This window comes from Cornus florida, unplaced genomic scaffold (assembly GCF_030987335.1).
Source record: "Cornus florida cultivar Cherokee Brave unplaced genomic scaffold, ASM3098733v1 CherokeeBrave_3.0.0_Hap2_Chr09, whole genome shotgun sequence".
Taxonomy (NCBI): Eukaryota; Viridiplantae; Streptophyta; class Magnoliopsida; order Cornales; family Cornaceae; genus Cornus; species Cornus florida.
In genome coordinates this window covers 79,564,296-79,584,169 of record NW_026775579.1, presented here as the reverse complement: position 1 = coordinate 79,584,169, position 19,874 = coordinate 79,564,296, and the positions used below count along the sequence as shown (strand labels likewise).

The 19,874-nt window shown below is 34.1% G+C and overlaps 3 protein-coding genes across 3 annotated transcripts; 1 reads left to right on the top strand and 2 right to left on the bottom strand.

The window, feature by feature from the left end:
• Positions 1–1,314: 1,314 nt before the first annotated feature.
• LOC132274547 (general transcription and DNA repair factor IIH subunit TFB4) lies at positions 1,315–9,369 on the bottom strand. Its single transcript, XM_059775856.1, has 11 exons — positions 9,197–9,369; positions 8,953–9,047; positions 8,620–8,872; positions 8,448–8,494; positions 6,175–6,212; positions 6,054–6,099; positions 4,109–4,162; positions 3,926–3,994; positions 2,791–2,867; positions 1,970–2,065; positions 1,315–1,646 (listed from the first exon to the last, which is right to left on the bottom strand). The coding sequence occupies exons 1-11, from the start codon at positions 9,225–9,227 to the stop codon at positions 1,574–1,576; spliced, it is 879 nt and encodes a 292-aa protein (XP_059631839.1). The 5' UTR covers positions 9,228–9,369; the 3' UTR covers positions 1,315–1,573.
• A 2,278-nt stretch (positions 9,370–11,647) lies between these two features.
• LOC132272933 (aspartic proteinase nepenthesin-1-like) lies at positions 11,648–14,188 on the top strand. The gene is made up of 2 exons (XM_059773995.1): positions 11,648–11,666; positions 12,855–14,188. The coding sequence occupies exons 1-2, from the start codon at positions 11,648–11,650 to the stop codon at positions 14,186–14,188; spliced, it is 1,353 nt and encodes a 450-aa protein (XP_059629978.1).
• A 1,544-nt stretch (positions 14,189–15,732) lies between these two features.
• Positions 15,733–19,134, bottom strand: LOC132274546 (lysM domain-containing GPI-anchored protein 1-like). The gene is made up of 5 exons (XM_059775855.1): positions 18,117–19,134; positions 17,008–17,125; positions 16,751–16,912; positions 16,554–16,585; positions 15,733–16,338 (listed from the first exon to the last, which is right to left on the bottom strand). The coding sequence occupies exons 1-5, from the start codon at positions 18,784–18,786 to the stop codon at positions 16,055–16,057; spliced, it is 1,266 nt and encodes a 421-aa protein (XP_059631838.1). The 5' UTR covers positions 18,787–19,134; the 3' UTR covers positions 15,733–16,054.
• Positions 19,135–19,874: the final 740 nt, after the last annotated feature.

The window sequence follows — 19,874 nt, the reverse complement described above, 5'->3', positions numbered from 1 at the left end:
TCTTTTGTTCCTCAATGAACATTGACAAACCAAGGTATAATATACATTTACCATGCTTCTTTGGAAAGATGATCCAGTGATTCATCAATTTCCTGCAATAAGTTAATGTTCCTGTGTAAAAAAATATTTTTTCTGGGAAGTATGGATCCCTAACTCATGAAAATAGTTCTGCTTCAGAATTCAGCGCGAATACAAGGACACTAGAACATCCATGAGGTTTCTGAGAAACCATTGTGGACATAATCATCTTTATAATTATCATGATTCTGATTTCAGACTAACTATACTTGAGAATAAAATATTTACATACCAGATATATAATTTATTTATTTATACTTTGGCAAAATGACCTCACGTGCCAGTAATATATTGATATGATGATTTGTTTTGCTTGTGCAGGTTGTGAGTCCACAGTGGCCGTTGGCAGTGAGATTTGATCCAAAACCAATTGAATCGAGAGAGAAAGAGAGAAGAATTTCGGCAGGCCCCAATGGTTCCTCTAAAGATTTTATGTAAGTAATGAAAAAACAATTTATTTTGGTCGATTTTTCGAGTTCACTCCCTGTGTATTTTTTTTATATATATTGCTCTCTCTTTCCTTACACAGTTCATAGAAAGTGAGGGAGAAGACCCAATTTTTTTTTTTTTTGTCCTCACGTGGTGAAGACCCAACAGAAGCTACCGACCAGATGTAAGGATAATTTGGTCAGATAAAATTACATTACAAGATTGTTAAACAGAGGTAAGTTAAATCACCCCCTCCTTATAGTTGAGGGGAGTTTCTTGCAAATGGATAATAGTCAAGGGTTTTTTTTTGCAATTCCCACTTAAATATTATATGAAACTTGACTAACTTATGCATGAAAATTTTAAATTTATTTTGATTATCTTAAAGAGTTTATTGCTGAGTTTGTGAACTCGAACTCTATTCCAGTGATTTGTTTCTTTTAGTTGGTTGGTCAATGAGTTTTATTCGAGTGACTTTAATTGGGAGGATAACACTAATGTTATGTTTAAGAATCGAATCGGTGCTTGAATTTGAGATTAGAAAAAATTTAACTCAAAATTTATATTAAAATTTCTCCAATTCCAAATCCAATTCAGTGCTTATTTGGTTGACATTAGTGTATATGCACATATATATTTTTTGAAAGGTTTGTACGAGACAAGAAACTCCTGTGCATGAAAATTTAGCCATTCATCCTTTCTATTCAACCAGAACAATGTCAGCAATTTGGGCTCATTTCATGTTCAGCAGACCAAATTTTTTTTTTCCTCACAGCAGCCTCCAATATTAAACTTGTAGAACTAATATTGTAAAATGACTTCATAAACTGAACTACAGAGAAAGCCATTCATCCTTTATATTCAACCAGTACAATCTCAGCAATTAGGGCTCATATCATGTTCAGCAGGCCAGATTTTTCGATTTCCCGATTTCCCGAACAGCCTCCGATATTAAATGTGTAGAAATAATATTGGGAAATGACTTAAAATTTGAATTACAGATGACTGAAAGAAGCACCACCAAAAATTCTTTAGTCAACTACATAAACTTTTTAGGACAGGAAGACTATGAATCTGGAGTCTTTCTCTTCTGATTTGAAGTTGAAGGAATATTTGTCTGGGCCTGACCAAAAACTGACCTGCATTCCAATGTTGATAAAAATAAAAAGATTTCGACACCATTACTATTTTTTATTTGATAAAGACACAAAGTCGCTCCATTATTCTAGAAAAACCAAGGGATCTAAAAAAATACTAATAGAAGAGTAAATGTTTTACTAAGATCACACATATTGTGTCAAACTAGTAATTAGACAAGGGCAGCAAAGACAACTATAAATACGATAAATTTTTACATGGTCGGGACTAATGCAGCATGTAAAGAGGGAAAAATGGGATATATAGACTTTGACAAGGGCAGGTATCGCAAATAATGAAATTTGAGAGAGCAACAAATGCTTACCCACAGGTTGAACATTTCTTGTGATGCTTGCAGAATATAGACAAACAAACAGAACATATGTAGCCCATATCAATAGCGTTTTTGTGGCAAAAACACCTGCAAATTTCAGAGTTTTTTTATATGGCTAATTGCAATAACAACAAATAGAAATTAGCGCATGGATAAGGGGGAGACAACCAATAAACAAATACAAAAACTTCCTATAGTGAAATTGAAGGAACAATACGGCAATCGTATGAAGTTATAAATAGGAATTGCATGCAGGAAAGCAAATATGATGAAGAAGATAATGATAAATGATATTGCAAAGAAAAAAATGTAGTTTGTGATTAAAAGCAACAATATCAAAATTGTTGCTTGCCTTGTTGCTTGATGTAACAACTAATCTAAATGATTGCACAAAAGTAGATGATGTTTCAAGCATTTACAGAAGATGTTGTAATAAGACTCCACAAAGTTACAGAAGAACAAAGAAATAACATCATTGGGAAGAAAGAAGAAGAAGAAGAAGAAGAAGAAAAAATAAAAAAAATAAGAGGCTCGTAAACTACATTAGTTGCTCTAATTCTAAACATGTATGACGAGAGAATAATAATGTATTATTTCCCTGTAATAGGGATGACCATCAAGAACAATATTAAATATTGAGACCAAAATATTCTACAAAGTTACGGTATAGAGTTATTTACCAGGAAAATATATATATACACATAGAGTTGTTCTCGCCTAGCTTGAAGGGAAAAAATTATAAGATTAAAAATGAATAGCAAGTGTAAAGATAACAAACACATTTACAATTAAAATTGCCATTGATAACTTACGAGGCACGGAAATCAACTCCTGTGGTCTTCGGATGTTGTAAAAAGCTGCGAGAATGCAAATCAGTTGCAAATACTGTCTGCATGTAGCAAACAATCTCACATTGGTATCCAAACAGAGAAACACAAAAGGAAGACAAAAGCCAAGCACATCATCCAATATTCAGAACAGTTACCTTAAACAGGCGAAAGAAAATTAGTTTATACAGTAAAAGCTGAAGATGCTCAATTGAAAACAAGAAAAAATTTCTTACCGTGTATCCAGGAATTCAATGGTAATATCATACTAGAGAAAAGGAAAAAAAATAAAAAAATAAAGGCATTCAACTTCAAGAACGAGAAACCAATAGTCTTGAATAGTAACGACGTAATTTGGTTCCATTAAAAAGCGAAGGGATGGCAAATGATGATATCATAGTGGGAGTTAACAGAGAGGATGCGGCTGTTAATGGAACTCATGCTAATCTGGATTAATTTTACATAAATTAAGAAAAACAATGAAATGATAATATTACAAAGCAAATAAGATAAATTCATGCAAATGATAGAGAAGAACTTTACACTTTTGGACAAAAAGAAGGCTAAAGAAAAACTAGCGAAAAAAGAAACCGCTCCTAAAAGTGTATACCATCAAATCTTTAACAGTGGTGAAGTACTTACTTGGGCATCTCATAGAATTATTATGAAAGTTCCAGCCGGATTATGAAGTGCTTACAAGTGAACTTAAGAAAGTTCCACCCAGGTGTGAACTTAGTTTACTATCCACCAATGAAATACTGAGCCAATAAGGTATTGCATGCTCCCGGTCTACCGTGTCTCGCATATCCCATACACAGTTAACTTCAGCCAGCAATATTCTTATCAGAAGGGAGGGAGAGAAGGGGAACTTGAAAGACCCAAAGATGGAAACTTCAAATAATTCCATGATTCTTTTAATTTTTTTCTTGAGAAAATCAATTCACTGTCAGCTTTTAAAGACAGCCATAGGAAATAACTTTCAGAAACTTGGAGCTAAAGTGCATGCTTTAATAAAAGAAGAACTAAGTATGTGCAGCTCAAGAGGCAACAAACAAGATTGAATGATAAAACTCACAATTCTGAATTGCTTCCAAATTACCCGATTAAGTTAAGAACCTACTGATAGATATTGAAACAGTCCATCCAGTTGCGGGGGTTTAAAATATACACCCTTGGTTATGTAAGAAGCCTGTCGTTCAATTATTACCACAAATGATCAGTAAAAGCAACAGACAGATCTTGCTAAAGATGTAAGAATTTAACAGTAGGAATTCCCAAAACCTGAAAATAACACGCACACTACCTGCTGGAGGAAAGCAGAATTATGTGTTCCTATAAAACAAGAATCTATAGGTACCTGCAGCAGGAAACAAATTGACTATATTTAGACATTTCAAAATCATTGACATTACGGGATGAATGCCATTACATATCATTAACTCACAACAATTACAAATCAATGAAATTTAGAAAGTTTTCAAACTCATCAAGACAGTCAGATGAAGATAATTAGCAACTCGTACATTTTGAATGGTATCTAAACAAACCATAAATCCAAGTATAGGACCATAAAATGGGACCCCATTGTTCGCAACTTCAAAGTGACTGCAGATGACTCTCTAGTATTAATAGTTAACCTACAATTAAATTGTTGGTTCTCGAGAAGACCAACTTATATCCATGGTGGATAATTTATAATGCTACTAATTAATAATTTTTTTAAAATTTCCTTCTACTATTGATTATTAGTATAAAATATGCAAACACCAACATATGCAGAAATTTACTAATGTTCTCACAAATTTTTTTTACAAGTAATTTACTAATGTTCTCACATATGTCATGTTAGATGACTTATCTTACTCAACCATCTTTAACTTAATAAATAATTAATTTAAATGTTAATACAGTATTTATATATTTTGGCTTTAAAGAAGAAAGCAATAGGCATACAATATTTGTATGAAACTTGCGAATGCAAATATAAGAAGTGTCTCTCCTCTCTTTCTGTTTGTATGCGTGTGAAAAGAGTAAGTTTTGGCTAGCCGGATATATATATATATATATATATATATCTATTGATACTTAGTAATTTTATTAATTAACTTTAGTGTCTGCCATTATCGTTATTTATCAGAGAGTCAACTAGTCACTTATTTTTTCCAAAATTACGTAACTTGAGAAATCTGAATAAAACAGAAGGGTACTTAATTTCCTATAAAAATTTAGGGTTTCAACCATTATGCTCAAAACATATATTTTTTTTTGGTTAAGTAACCATTATGCTCAAAATTCACTTCTTACATACATGATATTATTAGAACATAAACCCAAAATCCACAAAGGCAGTAAGCCTCAGATTCTATCCAAGGTAATAGCATTCTGAACAATTATAGTATCACCCCAGTACTTTGTTTAGTTTTTAAGTTCATTTTAAACGATTCCTACTTAAGCTACAAGAGGAGCAATAATAAGTAAAAGATTTCTATCTTTATAGTTTATACCATAAACCAACAAAAAATTATAGCTCTGGACAAAATGCCAAATCTCTTGTACATGTTTAGTATTTGAAAGTACGTATGATTTCAGGCAGATGCAGTTCTGATACTACACAATTTTCCAATGTAAATTTATGGTATTAAGACCAATACAGGGTTTCAGATGCACATATTCAGTAATATGAATTTTTTTTATTGCGTGCACTGAAATGAAAATGTATAGATAACCAATCATCCATTATCCTAATTTGACTGAAGGTTATCTACTCATGTCCACAACAATTAAGAATGAAGCTTCTTGAAAACCATTAAAATTTTGGCCATTATTTTGTAGAAAAGCTGGTGTTAATTTTTAATTTTTCTTTCTTGTTTCTGCTTTTGATTAATTTATTTAAAATGACTCCAGATGACACATACTTTCAAACTAATTCAAGCTAATCTTATTTTACCAAAACATCTTCAATTTTAACCTTTACAACACTTGAGGCCAAATTCCTAGCTGTCAACATACAGTTCAACTTTTCCAAATTCTTGAAATTCTCAGATCTTTGATCAGGTATATTTCTCAATAACGGATATCATTACATACAGAGCTGAATAATGACGACGACGACAACAACAACAAAAACATTGATAAACAAAATTAAAATTAAAAAAAAAAAAAAATTAGGGTTTCCAAATTTACCCAAAAGGAATGGTACTAGTGTAACTGCAGAAAGAAAATCCTTAATATTCAACAATTTACATTACCATTGAACGCTGAGCTGAAAATATTGCATTCATGATTGCGACATATCTGCAAAGAGAATCTTTCAGAGTAAAAGCTTATGGAGAAGAAAATGTAAATACTGCAAAAGATTAAAAAACATACTGTTCCGGCCCATCTGGGGATCCATGCAAACACAATATCTGCCGCCATTTGTCAGTCACTTCATTAGTAAATATGCACATTTCATGTAACAAAGAATCAATAATGACAATAACTAATGAACACATGGCTAAAATACATGCATAGAGGCAGGATTATGGAACAAAGCCAATTGATTTATATGCATCCACAGCTTATCACAACCATTGCAGCAAAATATAACGAAAACCATAGTGCATTGCAATTTAAATACCACCAGATTATGGGATGTATGGGCTAAGCGAGGTATTCATGAAATGTGTATTGCATGTTCACATTTTTGAAAGGAGAAACAACCGTCAGTGATAACAAAAGGATTCAGCATAAAGAGATAAACTATTATCTAATTGATTGTAGCAGTAAAGAATGACCCACAACATTTTATTTCTAACACACCTTTCGTAAAACTCATCAGTAGCACATTTGAAATTTTGAACCAATACTCAAAATATGATCTGAAGAATTTTTTTTTTTTAACAAAATAAAATCACCTTTCCGTAGAAATTAAATGCATCAATCAACAAATCTTCATATATTTTTCCCTATAAATTAAATGCTGAAAATAAAGTAACTTCAGTTTCACGTAAAAACCAGCTTGTTTCTTAAAAGAAATAGAAATATCAACAGCCTAATAACCTTCCATAAAGTGCATTACCCACTGTAAATCCTTCATACACAGGAAGCTAGGAGGGGAAGGCTAAACATGGAACCCACCTTTGGCATTATTTCACCTAATAAGCTTCTAGGTCATACATATACATGTCGGCCAAGGATGAGACTTCTTGCTCTCTAAGCTTGGTTGTGAATGACATATGTTCATTTCGGTAACATCTTGAGTTCTATAATTACACTAGCACCCACTGCAACACTTGGAAGCATTGGCAATGTTGTGTTTAAGGAGTTTAGTTTTTTTTTTTTAAAGAAAATAATAAATTATAAAGAGAGAAAGGGGAAAAAGGTAGAAACGCACACAAAATGGTCCTATACCTTTCTCAGCCTTTTCACTAAGATCCAAGTGTAAAAATGGTTCTGGATCAAGAAAAGTGATCCAAGTCTGTATATGGATACATCTCCATACATACATTTTTGTTATTAAAAGTAGAGAAAATATGGAGCTCAATACGTTTCAACAAAAGAAAGTAAATATGCAATGACTGCAAATAAGAGAATGACATTTTAATGTTAAAAACATTTTTTGGCAATTAGATCAAAACTCGGGTTTCCATGTCAATTAACTGGGATGCACGACAAAACTTTAGTATGTAAAAACCAAAAATGAAAAGAAAATCAAATACCAATAGTGTTGGAGGTAAAGTAGCTAGCCTCATACAAGCATATCATGTGTTTCTTCAAACAAAATAGTGACATTTACCGACTGAAAAATATATATATAATTTATTAAATTGTTATTCTTGATAATTAACCTACGCTCTTGCCTCCACAGATTGAATAAGATAAGTTAGTGCGCATCTACAATTTCACATCTCTGGATCATCATCCTTTTAAAATTGCTTTAGCATCTCTTAATCGTGATTCCTGCTTGAATAATGTTAAGTTAGTGCTTGCTGTTGATCAGGAAGTTAATTATTTGAGCAAGAATTCAATTCCCTTTCCAAAATCAAGCTGCTACATTATACAACACAACAAAATAAAAAACCAATATACAAGGAATTTCACCATCAACCCTCAACACTTAGTTTGATAATTGCTGCTTAACAACATAGACAAAATATTAGAGTGGATATCATTTACCACAGGTAGCACAATCTTAATTCTACCTTTGCTTTCCGTAGCAAACTTTTGCCAGCCAGAATTTATCCTAAGAATCTGATAGAATTGCTTAATTTTTCCACCTCAAAGCCAATAGCAACAAAAAGGTATATGATGTCAATAAATTAGATGTAAAATATAAAAGAAATAAGCTATCCGATCCATGTCCAAGTCCACCATGTTAAATTTTGATTGTAAAAAGCCACACTGAATAAGCTCCATCAACTACAAAAGTTTGAAAAAAACCAAACAAACTACACAAAGCAGGAAAAAAAACTTTTTGTGCAAATAACATTGGCCAAAGTTTAGGACACCAGGTATGTATAGATACTAATTTGTAAAATCAAAATTCTAATATAATTGCTCAATTCTACACATTAAAATAAGTTAACAGAAATAGTTATAGCAATGCAAATTTCCTGATAGAGATTACTTGTAAGAATTTGTATAAAACTATAAAAACTCACTCGAGGCTGGGGATGAAGCGGTCCTGATCGGAACACCCTCTGTATATCTATCAATAAAAGTCAAATCAAACAATATTTTTGTACAATGTGTGCGTATATATAAGCAAAATATGACCAATCAATTATAAGGATACAACAAAGTGCAACTTGTTAAAAAAAAAAAAAAGGATACAACAAAGTGCCATCGACAAAGACCCTGATAACAGTGAAGCTCCAATCCCATCAACCGACTCTTCCTTGCTCAGCTTTTCATCCTTAATCACGAAATCCTCCAACTTCTGCAACAAACTCTCCGCCCTCTGATTCGGCGCAACCTCATTTGAAGACGAATCATAGACGTACTCGCACGAATTTAAGCCAGTGGCGATGACGACCACTTGATTGACTTGGTTGAGAAGTAGAATGGAGTTCAAGAATGAAAGGACCTGTGTGAATTCGTGAAGGTGAGAGTCGGTGAATTAGGATATTAGTTTTAGAGAGAGAAAGTTAGGGTTTATATAGTTACATGAGAGAGAAAATTGGAAAATGCAAGGCTGTTTTTTGCTGCGCTCCAGAAGAAAGGGTTTGTGTCCATCAAGACCATGAGAAGGCTAACATCATCTGCAATTACAGAATCAAATACGAATTCATAAGAGACACATTTATATATGTGTGTGTGTGTGTGTGTGTGTGTGTGTGTGTGTGTGATTGTATTATTCACATTCAAGCGCCTGTGCATACAAGTGTGTGGAGAGAGAGAGGGGGAAGACCTGTGTATTGCTTCGATGAAACTGGTGTCATACTTTCGTTTTGGTTTTTCAAAAGGATCGTCTGTGTGTGAGTGTGAGAGAGATTGAATCTTCCAGAGTCCACAGCGTGCGAATATAAACTGGAAAAACGAAATTCAATATTTCCAAAAAGCTTAGGACATCGTACGGAAAATCAATCAATTAATTAATAATTATTATTATTATTATTTTTTAACAGAAGAGTTATCCCATATTTCATCGGGGAAACTAATCTGCCTCGCTTCGAGTCGGGATGGTAATGGGGGCAATTTGGGACCGCTATTTTCATCCGTATTTAGAACAGTCACCTCCATTCCTTTTCAAAATTATTTATTAAATGGGGCTGGGCGAGGACTTGAGTCACTTGACGAGTTTTGTAAAATATTTTTGTAATTATAATATGAATTTAAAGAAAATAAATATTAAAACAAATTTTTAACCATGCTAATAAATTTTTTTCTCTTATACAGATAAAAATAAAATTCAACTTCTCAATTAAAAATCAAGACTAAAATTATTGTTTAAATATCAAAATAATACATAAAAATTCTTAAATAAGAATATTTAGTGATTTGAATATAATAAATTGAATAATGTTTGTCTTAGACGGCATAAGTAGGAACTTCCTTCCTTTGTTGAGGTAACCCAATAAAACTTCAACATGTGTTAAAAAATTTAAAACAAAAAAAAGAATGACAACAAATAATAAAAACCAATCCCCTTGCATTAAAAAAAAAATAAAAATAAAAATATTATGTCGCTCTCCCATTGTAAATACATATCTACACATATTTTTATATATGTGTGTGTATATATATATTTCTTCTTGTATGTTGAATCTTCTCTTAAATTAAGAGCATTGCTTAAAATTTTGAGATCAAATTTAACCCACCAATTACCGGTTGATCTATATACATGTATACATCAGACCCATCTCAAAATACAGAGTTGTTTGAATACAAAAATGGAGCAAATTGATTGGTGGAGGAGAGAGGTGTATTCGTACTTTAATTTTGATGGAAAGAAGTCTTTAAATTTGATTTCGCTATTTTAAACAATGATCTTAATTTAAGAGAAGATTCAACACACAGAAATATATATATACATATAAAGTAGTGTTCAATCGTTCTTTGAGCATGAGCAATATACTCACTTTTACTCATAACCTTAAAATCTAATCCAACAGCTACGAGGGAGAATAATTATTTTAGAAAATTAATATTATTTTAATTAGCCATTAATTATGAAATGACTATACTGAATATATTCTTAAAGAAAAATACATATATATTTAACCATGAACTGTCATTACCCCATTGCCACTGTCACCTCTACCCCGCCACCACACCACCACCTACACCACACCACCTCTACCCAGACAGATTTGATGTTTACTTTTGACTAATAATTACCAAATCTACAAATTAATTGGCGTCCTTATAATTTTTAGTGTATGTGGTGGTGGTAGTGGGTAGCAGTATGATGGTGATAGAGGTGGCAGTGTTTGTGGTGTGGTTGGGGGAGGTGGTCATGGCAGTGGGGTGGAGGTGGGTGGTGGTGATGGACCGACAGTGGTAGAAAGGGCCATAGTTAAAGTCTAATCAAATTATAAAAATTATTATTATTTAAAAAAAAAAAATCCAGTATGGTCATTTCATAATTAATGACTAATTAAAAGAAGGACAATTACCTAAAATATGTGTACATGTTTCAATTAACAATATGATTAGATCTTAAGGTTATAAGTAAAAGTTAGTATATTGCTCTTTGCTCAGCAATTGAACACTACTATATACCAGGGAGTAATTGAACACTACTGTATATAGATATATGTGTAGATGTATATTTACAGAGAGAGGAGACATTTATTTTCTTTTTCTATTAATGCAAGGAGAGTTGATGTAAAAGAGTAAATGGATGAGTTTTTATTATCTGCAAACATTCTTTTCTTTTGTCTTAATTTTTTTAACATATGTGAAAATTTTATTGGCCACCTCAACATAAAAAGAAAGTTCCTTCTTATGCTGCCAAGGCAAACATTATTCTAATAAATTTTGATTTGCTTAATATATATGTAATATTATTGCATACAAAATAAAATATAAGGACAAAATTATAATTTATCACTATAAAAAGAACAGTTACACTACCTTTAATTATATGGGTTTTCAATCCTAACTCCCATTCTATCCCAAAGCTATTTAACCACCTCATATTCGATCTAAATGAGACTGAGTGGGGTGAGTACCCAATGGGGCAAAATATTTTGTCGTCCCTATCCCCGAGCCAGGGAAACTAAACAAGTTCAAGAAATGTCATTTTATTGTATTTTATACTTAATGTCCAATTTATATATATATATTTAAACACCGAACCAAAATATCTCTGCATCAGTATCTAACGATACCTCCATCTTTATCTACGAGAAGTGTAATGGTGTTACTGGTTCACAGTCTCTTAGGATATTTAAATAAATAAATAAACAAAATCGGTTAGTCAAATTGGTATCAAAATTATTAATAGTTTAATCTTATTAGAGTTGCACAACGTTGGATTTGGTCTAGAACGAACGAACCAAAACCAAAACAATCCCAACAATTTTAAGAGAATTAATTACTATCAAATAAAGTATTACGTAATCAAGTGATCAGGGAGGTTATCCAATTCAATTTGCAATAAATTTTTTTAGTGTTATATTCTAATATTTTTAAAATTTTGATATATATACCTATAAAATTACATTACTACCCCTATTAAAACAATTTCACAATTGCCCCCCCACTTATTTTTCTAATCCGTCTCTGTTTGCAATCCTATTTGTAACTCTCCCTAGTGTGCGTTTTTTTTTTTTTTTACTGATCACAATTATCATAGTGAAATTTTATTATTATTAAAGTGGTAAAATTTGACGTATAAGAACAACATTGTTTGACCTGTTTTAGTGAGGTAATGAAACTTAAAATAATTTAATACAAATACTAAACAGCAATGCAGAAGTTGAAAAGATTTAAAAAAAAGGGACATGATCTAGTGAATCATTTATAATAAAACTTAATTATGAAACTTCATAACGTGTGGTAATTGAACCGATTCATACTCAATTCATCCCCACTTTCTAATGCATAATTTTTTTTTTTTTTTGATAAGTATCTAATGCATAATTTTTATCTCTTAGAAATTTCCACCCAATTATATAAATATATATATATATCTATATATATAAACAGTTTAATATTTTAGAATCATCACTAATCTATCCATTTCTACAAACCCTTCATTGGTGTAAAATCTCCATCTCCCTACAACATTATATATTTTCTTATTATTTTTAATATTTTATATTATTAAAATAAATATATATAAGGCATAATAGAAGAAAAATAGTATATGTGTACTCGAATTTTTAATAATGGATACTTTATTATATATATATATATAGTATTATAAATAAGAAAATCCAATTATATTTACTAACTATGAGCACCACTTTCTCCACTTTCTGAACGCCTAATGTTACATTATTGACAGTTACAGTCCCTTCATCTCTCTGTCTCTCTATTTACGTTATACACACACACACACACACACACACACACATATATATCTCCTTCCCTCACTTTCTGCATCAACACACTAGCAGTTTTCATGGCTCCATCTATGCTTTACCTTTTAATCCTTATTCCATTGGTGTCTTCCACATCAAACCAGGTTCTCAATCACCACTCCATGCAAAATGGTTTTCGAGTCAGCCTATCCCACATCGATTCTAGCCACAATTTCTCCAAATTACAACTTGTCCAACGTTCACTCAACCGCGCCAAAAACAGGCTACAGAGGCTAGCTTCAATGGCCGCCACCGGACCCGGCAACGGAGTCGAAGCCCCGGTCCATGCCGGCAACGGAGAGTTCCTCATGAACGTGTCGATCGGAACTCCGGCGATACCCTTTTCGATGATAATGGACACCGGGAGTGACTTGATATGGACGCAATGCAGCCCATGCACAAAGTGTTTCAAGCAACCCACTCCGGTTTTCAATCCGGCCAAGTCCTCTACGTGGTCTAATGTTTCATGTTCTAGTGATTTATGCAAGGACATGAACATATTCAAGTGTGAAAATGGTTGTAAATATTTGTATTTGTATGGCGACCAATCGTCCACGGAAGGGTTCATGGCCATGGACACCTTCACATTTGAGGACTCATTGAAGCAAGTTGTGCCCATACCTAAAATAGGGTTTGGTTGCGGTGTGAACAACCAAGGGTCAGGGTTGGGCCAAGGGTCAGGACTAGTGGGACTAGGGCGTGGACCATTGTCACTCGCATCACAGCTTGGTGTCACAAAATTCTCATACTGTTTAACCTCTATGGGTGGTAACCAAACTAGTTCTAGTACTCTTCTTTTAGGCTCACTAGCTGATTTGAACTATACCAGTGGTGCAAATCATGGTACACAAGTCACACCACTAGTACAGAATCCTTATCTACCTACATTTTATTACATATCACTGGAAGGGATCACAGTTGGTGAAACCCTATTACCCATATCGAATTCGTTGTTCAAATTGAAGGAAGATGGCAGCGGTGGGATGATAATTGATTCCGGGACAACGATAACGTATCTCTTTAAGGAGGCTTTTGATGTGCTGAAGGAGGAGTTCATGTCACAGATGAAGCTTAGGGTGTCAGGGTCATCGGACACTACCGGACTTGATCTGTGCTTCGATTTGCCAACGAAAAATGTTACTGAGATTATGGTGCCGAAGCTGAAGTTTCACTTCACGGGGTTGGATTTGGAGCTGCCAGTGGAGAATTATATGATTGCTGATGAGAGCTTGGGGTTGGTGTGTTTGGCTATGGGAGCTTCGGGTGCAATGTCGATATTCGGGAACATTCAGCAGCAGAACTTGCTGGTTCTTCATGATCTTGAGAAGGAGACTCTGTCTTTTGTACCCACTCAATGTGAACAGTTGTAAGGGGTTTGGGGGGTGTGTTGAACTATAAAGGTTAATTCTACTTTGAAAAAGAGGGAAATGTCCTTCAATTTTAATAAATAAATACTAGTTTTTCCATGGCAATATTGCCTTTATTATTGAAAGTTACAAGAAAAAAATTGCTTCACTTGAATAACATCGCGCGCGCGCACACACACACACAGATATATATATCTATATAGAAATACAAGAGAGAAACTATGGGGAAGAGAAAACATATATACAACAATTTTAAGCATTAACTAGGCAGATAATCAAAGAGTTTGAGCGTGACTGTGGACAAAAAAATGTATGTGAGTGAGTGTGTTTCTTGCCAAAGTTAATATATATATATATATATATATATATAAAATTTATGTTGTAAGACGGGTATCGTTTCATCTCCAATAACAGTTTCCAGGGCCAGTCTAGTAGCTCTTCATCATGCAAATGAGGAACCAAAAATGGTTCTCATTTCAAGCCAAATTGAATGCAATATAGACAAGTACTATTACATTTGAAGGCAAGCTGAGGACAAACTCAAAAGAGATGAAAATTTCTCAGAATAAACCACCAGTCAAGTAGATATCTCTTGCACATTATGTACTGTATTCAAAACACAGTTTCTGAAGGACCACAAGCCTCTCTTGTCCCCTCAAATTCTTCAACAAGAAGGAAATCAATCTTTTGTTAAAAGTGAGTTCCAGCACTTACACAGAATTTTTTTCTTTTAAGTCTTGGCTTTTTAGTCCATCTTTAATTCTCTCTATAAACTCGGAGTTCACTATTACAATTCTTTGCTTCGATCTAGAATTCAACAGCAAGAGTAGGAGATAGTGTTCTTAACTTTGAAAAATTATAGGGTAAATTTTTTGTACCTCTCAAATTTCTCCACCACCATATCGAAAATTCTATTTTCTCCACATGGACCATATCCACTGTCTTCTTCCATGACCATTTCATCTCTTTCTCACATTGTTTCTCTCTCTAAACTGCAGTCTCCATCCCTCCACCACTCCCCCGCCACTGACTTTCCCTCTGTCTTTCTTACTAAACCATCAATTTCTTTACAACCCCCAAGTCAGAATCCCTTGGCAAATCCCTGTTAGGTCAGTATGTAATGGGAGGGAGAGAGATAAAGAGACCCCCAGGGCGAAATCCCTATGCTCTCTCCACCATCACCACCTCCATATCAACCAATTCCGTCCCTCCTCTGTGAAATCCCTCTGCAACCACCAAAGCTTTTGTGTGCATTTGTGTGTTTCGAAACATAAATGTGTGCACATGCAACAGTGCGTGCATAAACCCACAATGTGTACTGGCACAGTTCTGTAAGGATGTGTAATGAGTATTTGAGTTCTAGGTAAGAAACCCGCCTCCATGAGGTTTGTGTTAAATACCCATGGCTTAGTTAACCAACCATGGCAGGGAAAAAACAATATAACCTGCTGATTCCCTAATAACAATGAACAAAATATTCCCGAGATTTCAATCTTACTAATTTAAAGCCAAAAAAAAAAAAAAAAAATGCACAATAAACCACATAGTAGCCACACTAAAATACTTAAATTTAAAGAGAAAGAGGAAGATCTCAAAAGATGTTCAACAATACAAAGCAAAGATGACACAAAATGAGGATATCTAAAATTTCGACACCTGCAATGCCAGGACTTGCTAAAAATAATGCAGTCACTATATTCATGGTGGTACAGGTTAAGGCAATTGGAAAATGTTAGCCAAAACAAACTTGGTTGGCTGCATCCAAAAGATCAGTGTACTGACATTAATAATAAATAGAACTAAACAAACAACTAAGACCTGATGCAGAGGACGAAGACCACAATTTAGGCATGCAATTGAGGGCCAAAATTACAGTGAGAATGACACCATGAATTTGCAAAACAAACCTAAAACAATTGCAGGCAAATTTGTGAATGGATTCACCAAGGAGCAAGCACCGGAGACACTTCCGCTGGGGGCATTTGCTAGTGGAAATCCAAGAGATGGGACAGATCCAGGCACCACTGAAGACTTTGGAATTGTTGTTGCAGCACCACCCGACTGTGAAGGTGAAGGTGAAGGTGCTGGAACAAACAATGAGTCCCTGCTTACTGAAGTAGGTGGGGCTATAAGTGGAGGAAATTGCTGCGGCCCTGTGTCAATTTTAACAATTCAAGAAAAAAACAAAGGATTGTAGAGGGAAAAAATTAAAATTATGCCATGTATTGAAATATCAAATGCCACTGCTTAAAACCATAAACTTGTTTAATTTGTATGGAAAATATCCAAGAACCCCAAATGTGAATGATTCAATTTTCATGTGCTTTCCAGACACCCCTTAGATGGACAGCACTTGATCAATAATTACCTGGACATCGAGGTTGAAGAGACGTGGACAGGCTGCAGAGTGAATAGAAACAAAATTGAAGGATTAAACCATAAGAACTCCATAAAACAGAAATCTAACATTCTGGGATATATATATATATATATATATATATATATATATATATATATATATATATTTGGGTGTGGGAAGACTTATGGAAAATGTGAGAAGCTCACATGGTCATAATAGTGCCATTGACAAAGCCACCATAACTACATGAAGTAACATTGCAGCCAGCACTACTCTGTTGAACTGTAACATTTCCAAGAATGAGATTACTGTTTCTGCATTGCATGCTCGAACAAGAAACTGCCAGTGAAGCTGGCATGCAGTATAAACTGTACAAAACCCCCAATCAAATCAATTAGAACCATATCCACTTTTGAGATAATATGAAAGAACTATAATGAAACTTCCATGTTACTCGAATTACCTGCTACTTCCTGGCCCGCAACTACACTGCACACAGTGACCCCCGGTAATAGCATAACTTCCATTTGGCACAGTCAAGCCATAATCCGAGGTGTATCCCGGAAAGTTAGATGCACAAGCTGTGACACAAGAAAATGATGGGGAAAATGTTCAACCTCCATGACTTACCCAACAGACTAAGCAATATCAATATCAATAATAAAAGGATGTGGATACAGAAATCAACTGAGTCTGCGACAACCAAAAAGAGGGAGGAAAATAATGAAACGCCTCAATAAGAAGCAACACTATTATTCATTCTAAAATACATGAATATATAAATGGATTTGTGCTTGAATCAATGCACACACATACAGCAAAAAGATACATGACATTTTCAATAAGAACAATGGCTGATGTCATGAAACTCAATAGTTGATACTAAACGATAAATTCACTAAACAAGCCTAGGCTGTGTAAATTATGTTGGCATTTTTTTTTAATAAAAATCTAATTAAATTATATTTATGGTGGATATCATTTGAATCATTATTTTTATAATTATAATATCTCAGCGATTACATTTGAATCCTATAAATAGAGCTCACCATATTTCAAAATGAAGTTAATGCGCTTTATAAAGATATATTCTCCACCATTCTATTCTTATATATGTATGTATGCATCCATTTATGTTTATTGGCAACAAGCTTGGACCTAGTCTTCCTATTGTCGTGTACATAGAGAAGATGCCACTGTGAGCTGATTGGTATCTTGGAACTTGCTAATACCATTTTTACCTCACTTGAGGGAAGGAGTGACATCTCTCTATCAGGCCAGCTTTTCTTGAAATTTAATTTCCTATTACCTGTTTTCAATTTTAATTCTTTCAAATTGTAATTTACTTTGAATCGTGTTCTCTTCTAATTTAACATAAGTTTCTATTTTATTTGTTATTGCTTATGTTGAATTAAAGTATAAAATTTCATCACCAATACTAAAACTTTCCCCAACAAAATATATATTATACTATAACCCAACAGTGCTAAATAAAGCCATGATAACAATCAATTTCTGCTACTCAAGAAAATTATAAACAAAATGGTGCATAAAAGGGAGCTCGAAAATTACCTGAAATCGGTATTGCCAGTATATCACCAGCTCCAATAGCTGCATTCCCCAAGGCATTCACTGTCATGAGATCAGTAATGGTAGTCGAATACCTAGCCGCAATCCCAGCCAATGTATCCACCATTTTCACCACATACGACAAATAAACAGCCGGCAAATTATCATCACTCCCATTAAAACAAGCACAGGGCAGAGGAACAACAATACTCTGCCCAACATCAAGAACCGAAGGGTCCGGTATCGAATTGGCCTCCTGAATCTGATCAGCAGACACAAGACCCCCATAAACCGAGTCCGCAATGCTTGAGAGAGTGTCAGAAGGGCGAGTCTTGTAATGGGTCGAGACGGACTTGCGAATTCCGTCGACGCAAGAGCAGGCAATGGGGATATTGAGGAAGAGCTGAGAGGGGAGGATGTGGTTTTCGGAATCTGGGTAGGAGATGTCGATGGCATTGGCGGTGAGGAGGGCAATGGGATCGATTTGGAAGAGGGAAGCCACTTCCGAGACCTTGAGGTCGGTGTAGAGTGTGTAGCCCAGTAAGGCATTGCACGAATCGGAGTTCGAGCATGGTTCGATCGTCGATTTGGAGGTTACCAGAGCCACGTTGAGTAAGAGTAAGAAGAATATGGTGTTGTAGAAGAAGTGTGAGAAGGGTCTTTGATTAGGCATTTGAAGAGAGAGGAGGGGAATGGGTTAATGGGTGAATGTGAAGTTTTGATGTGAGAAAATATGAGCACTTGGTGAGGCACTGAGATGGGTTTCAGAGAGAGAAATTGAAGTGTTTGATATGAGAAGGGTTGATATATTGCTAAGATTAAGGGTCTTTGATTTGGCATTCGAAAAGGGTTTGAGAGAGAGAGAGAGAGAGAGAGAGAGGGAGGTGTTAAAGGGTGAATGTGAAGTTTTGGTAAGAAAGAAGATGGGACATTGGTGGGTGTTGAGATGGGTTTCAGAGAGAAATGATGGTGTCTGAAGAGAGAGAGATGAGGAGGTAAAAGTTGGAGTTGAAACACCTGTAAGATTGTCGATCTTTTAGACACATTCTCTTTTGACCACAGTCTCGTGCGAATCTTTTGGCTGTCTGTCAACTTTGCCCCGGCAATATTGTGTTGATAAGTGTTGGAGATAGGGGTGCTTTGGTAATTTGGTGTCTGCTCCTTTCGACAACGCTTCTAAATGTCCCCACTGGTTAAATAAAATCAGCCGTTAAAAAATAAGAGATTTTTAAACTGTTTTTCTTGGAATGTGTAATTGTGTAATGAAAGCGGAGTCAAACCTTATTCAAGTTCATTTCCAATAATTGTTTTCAAAAAAATTAGTTATAAAAATACATATACTCGTAGAACTCTTTTTTATTCTCTCTATTTCAAAAAGATGTCGTGTTTCACTCATTTTGTACCAAAAAGAATGTTGCATTTGAAGAATGGTGACTCATGTTTGGGACAAGGGTAGTATAATTTTTTTAACGGAGGTAGCATAATTTTGTAAAAATATTTTACAATTTTTTTAAGTTCTTGACAAGTATTTTTAGAATTATAAATTAAGAAGACTAAAAAATATTATGTATTCAAATAAATATAATGAATGAGTCCGTGTTTAAGTTCTTGGTAAGCATGTTCACAAACATGTGTTGAAAACAAAACAAATTGAGTCATGTATTATTTGAGTTCGACTCATTTACTAAAAAGTTCTATCAAATAAGCTTGAATTTAATTTGTTCACATAGTAACAATAATTTGAGTCAATTTTCAATTAAG

Bases quoted from the DNA above. Each gene is read 5' to 3' on its own strand.
- LOC132274547 (XM_059775856.1), bottom strand. From the start codon at position 9,227: ATGACACCAGTTTCATCGAAGCAATACACAG. The intron at 6,213-8,447 runs GTGAGTTTTTAT...AAATGGCGGCAG, and splicing joins CGCTTCATCCCCAGCCTCGA to ATATTGTGTTTGCATGGATC. The intron at 1,647-1,969 runs GTAAGCATTTGT...ATTGGAATGCAG, and splicing joins AAGAAATGTTCAACCTGTGG to GTCAGTTTTTGGTCAGGCCC.
- LOC132274546 (XM_059775855.1), bottom strand. From the start codon at position 18,786: ATGCCTAATCAAAGACCCTTCTCACACTTCTTCTACAACACCATATTC. The intron at 17,126-18,116 runs GTAATTTTCGAG...CTTGTGTCACAG, and splicing joins ACTGGCAATACCGATTTCAG to CTTGTGCATCTAACTTTCCG. The intron at 16,339-16,553 runs GTAATTATTGAT...AAATTGACACAG, and splicing joins TCTTCAACCTCGATGTCCAG to GGCCGCAGCAATTTCCTCCA.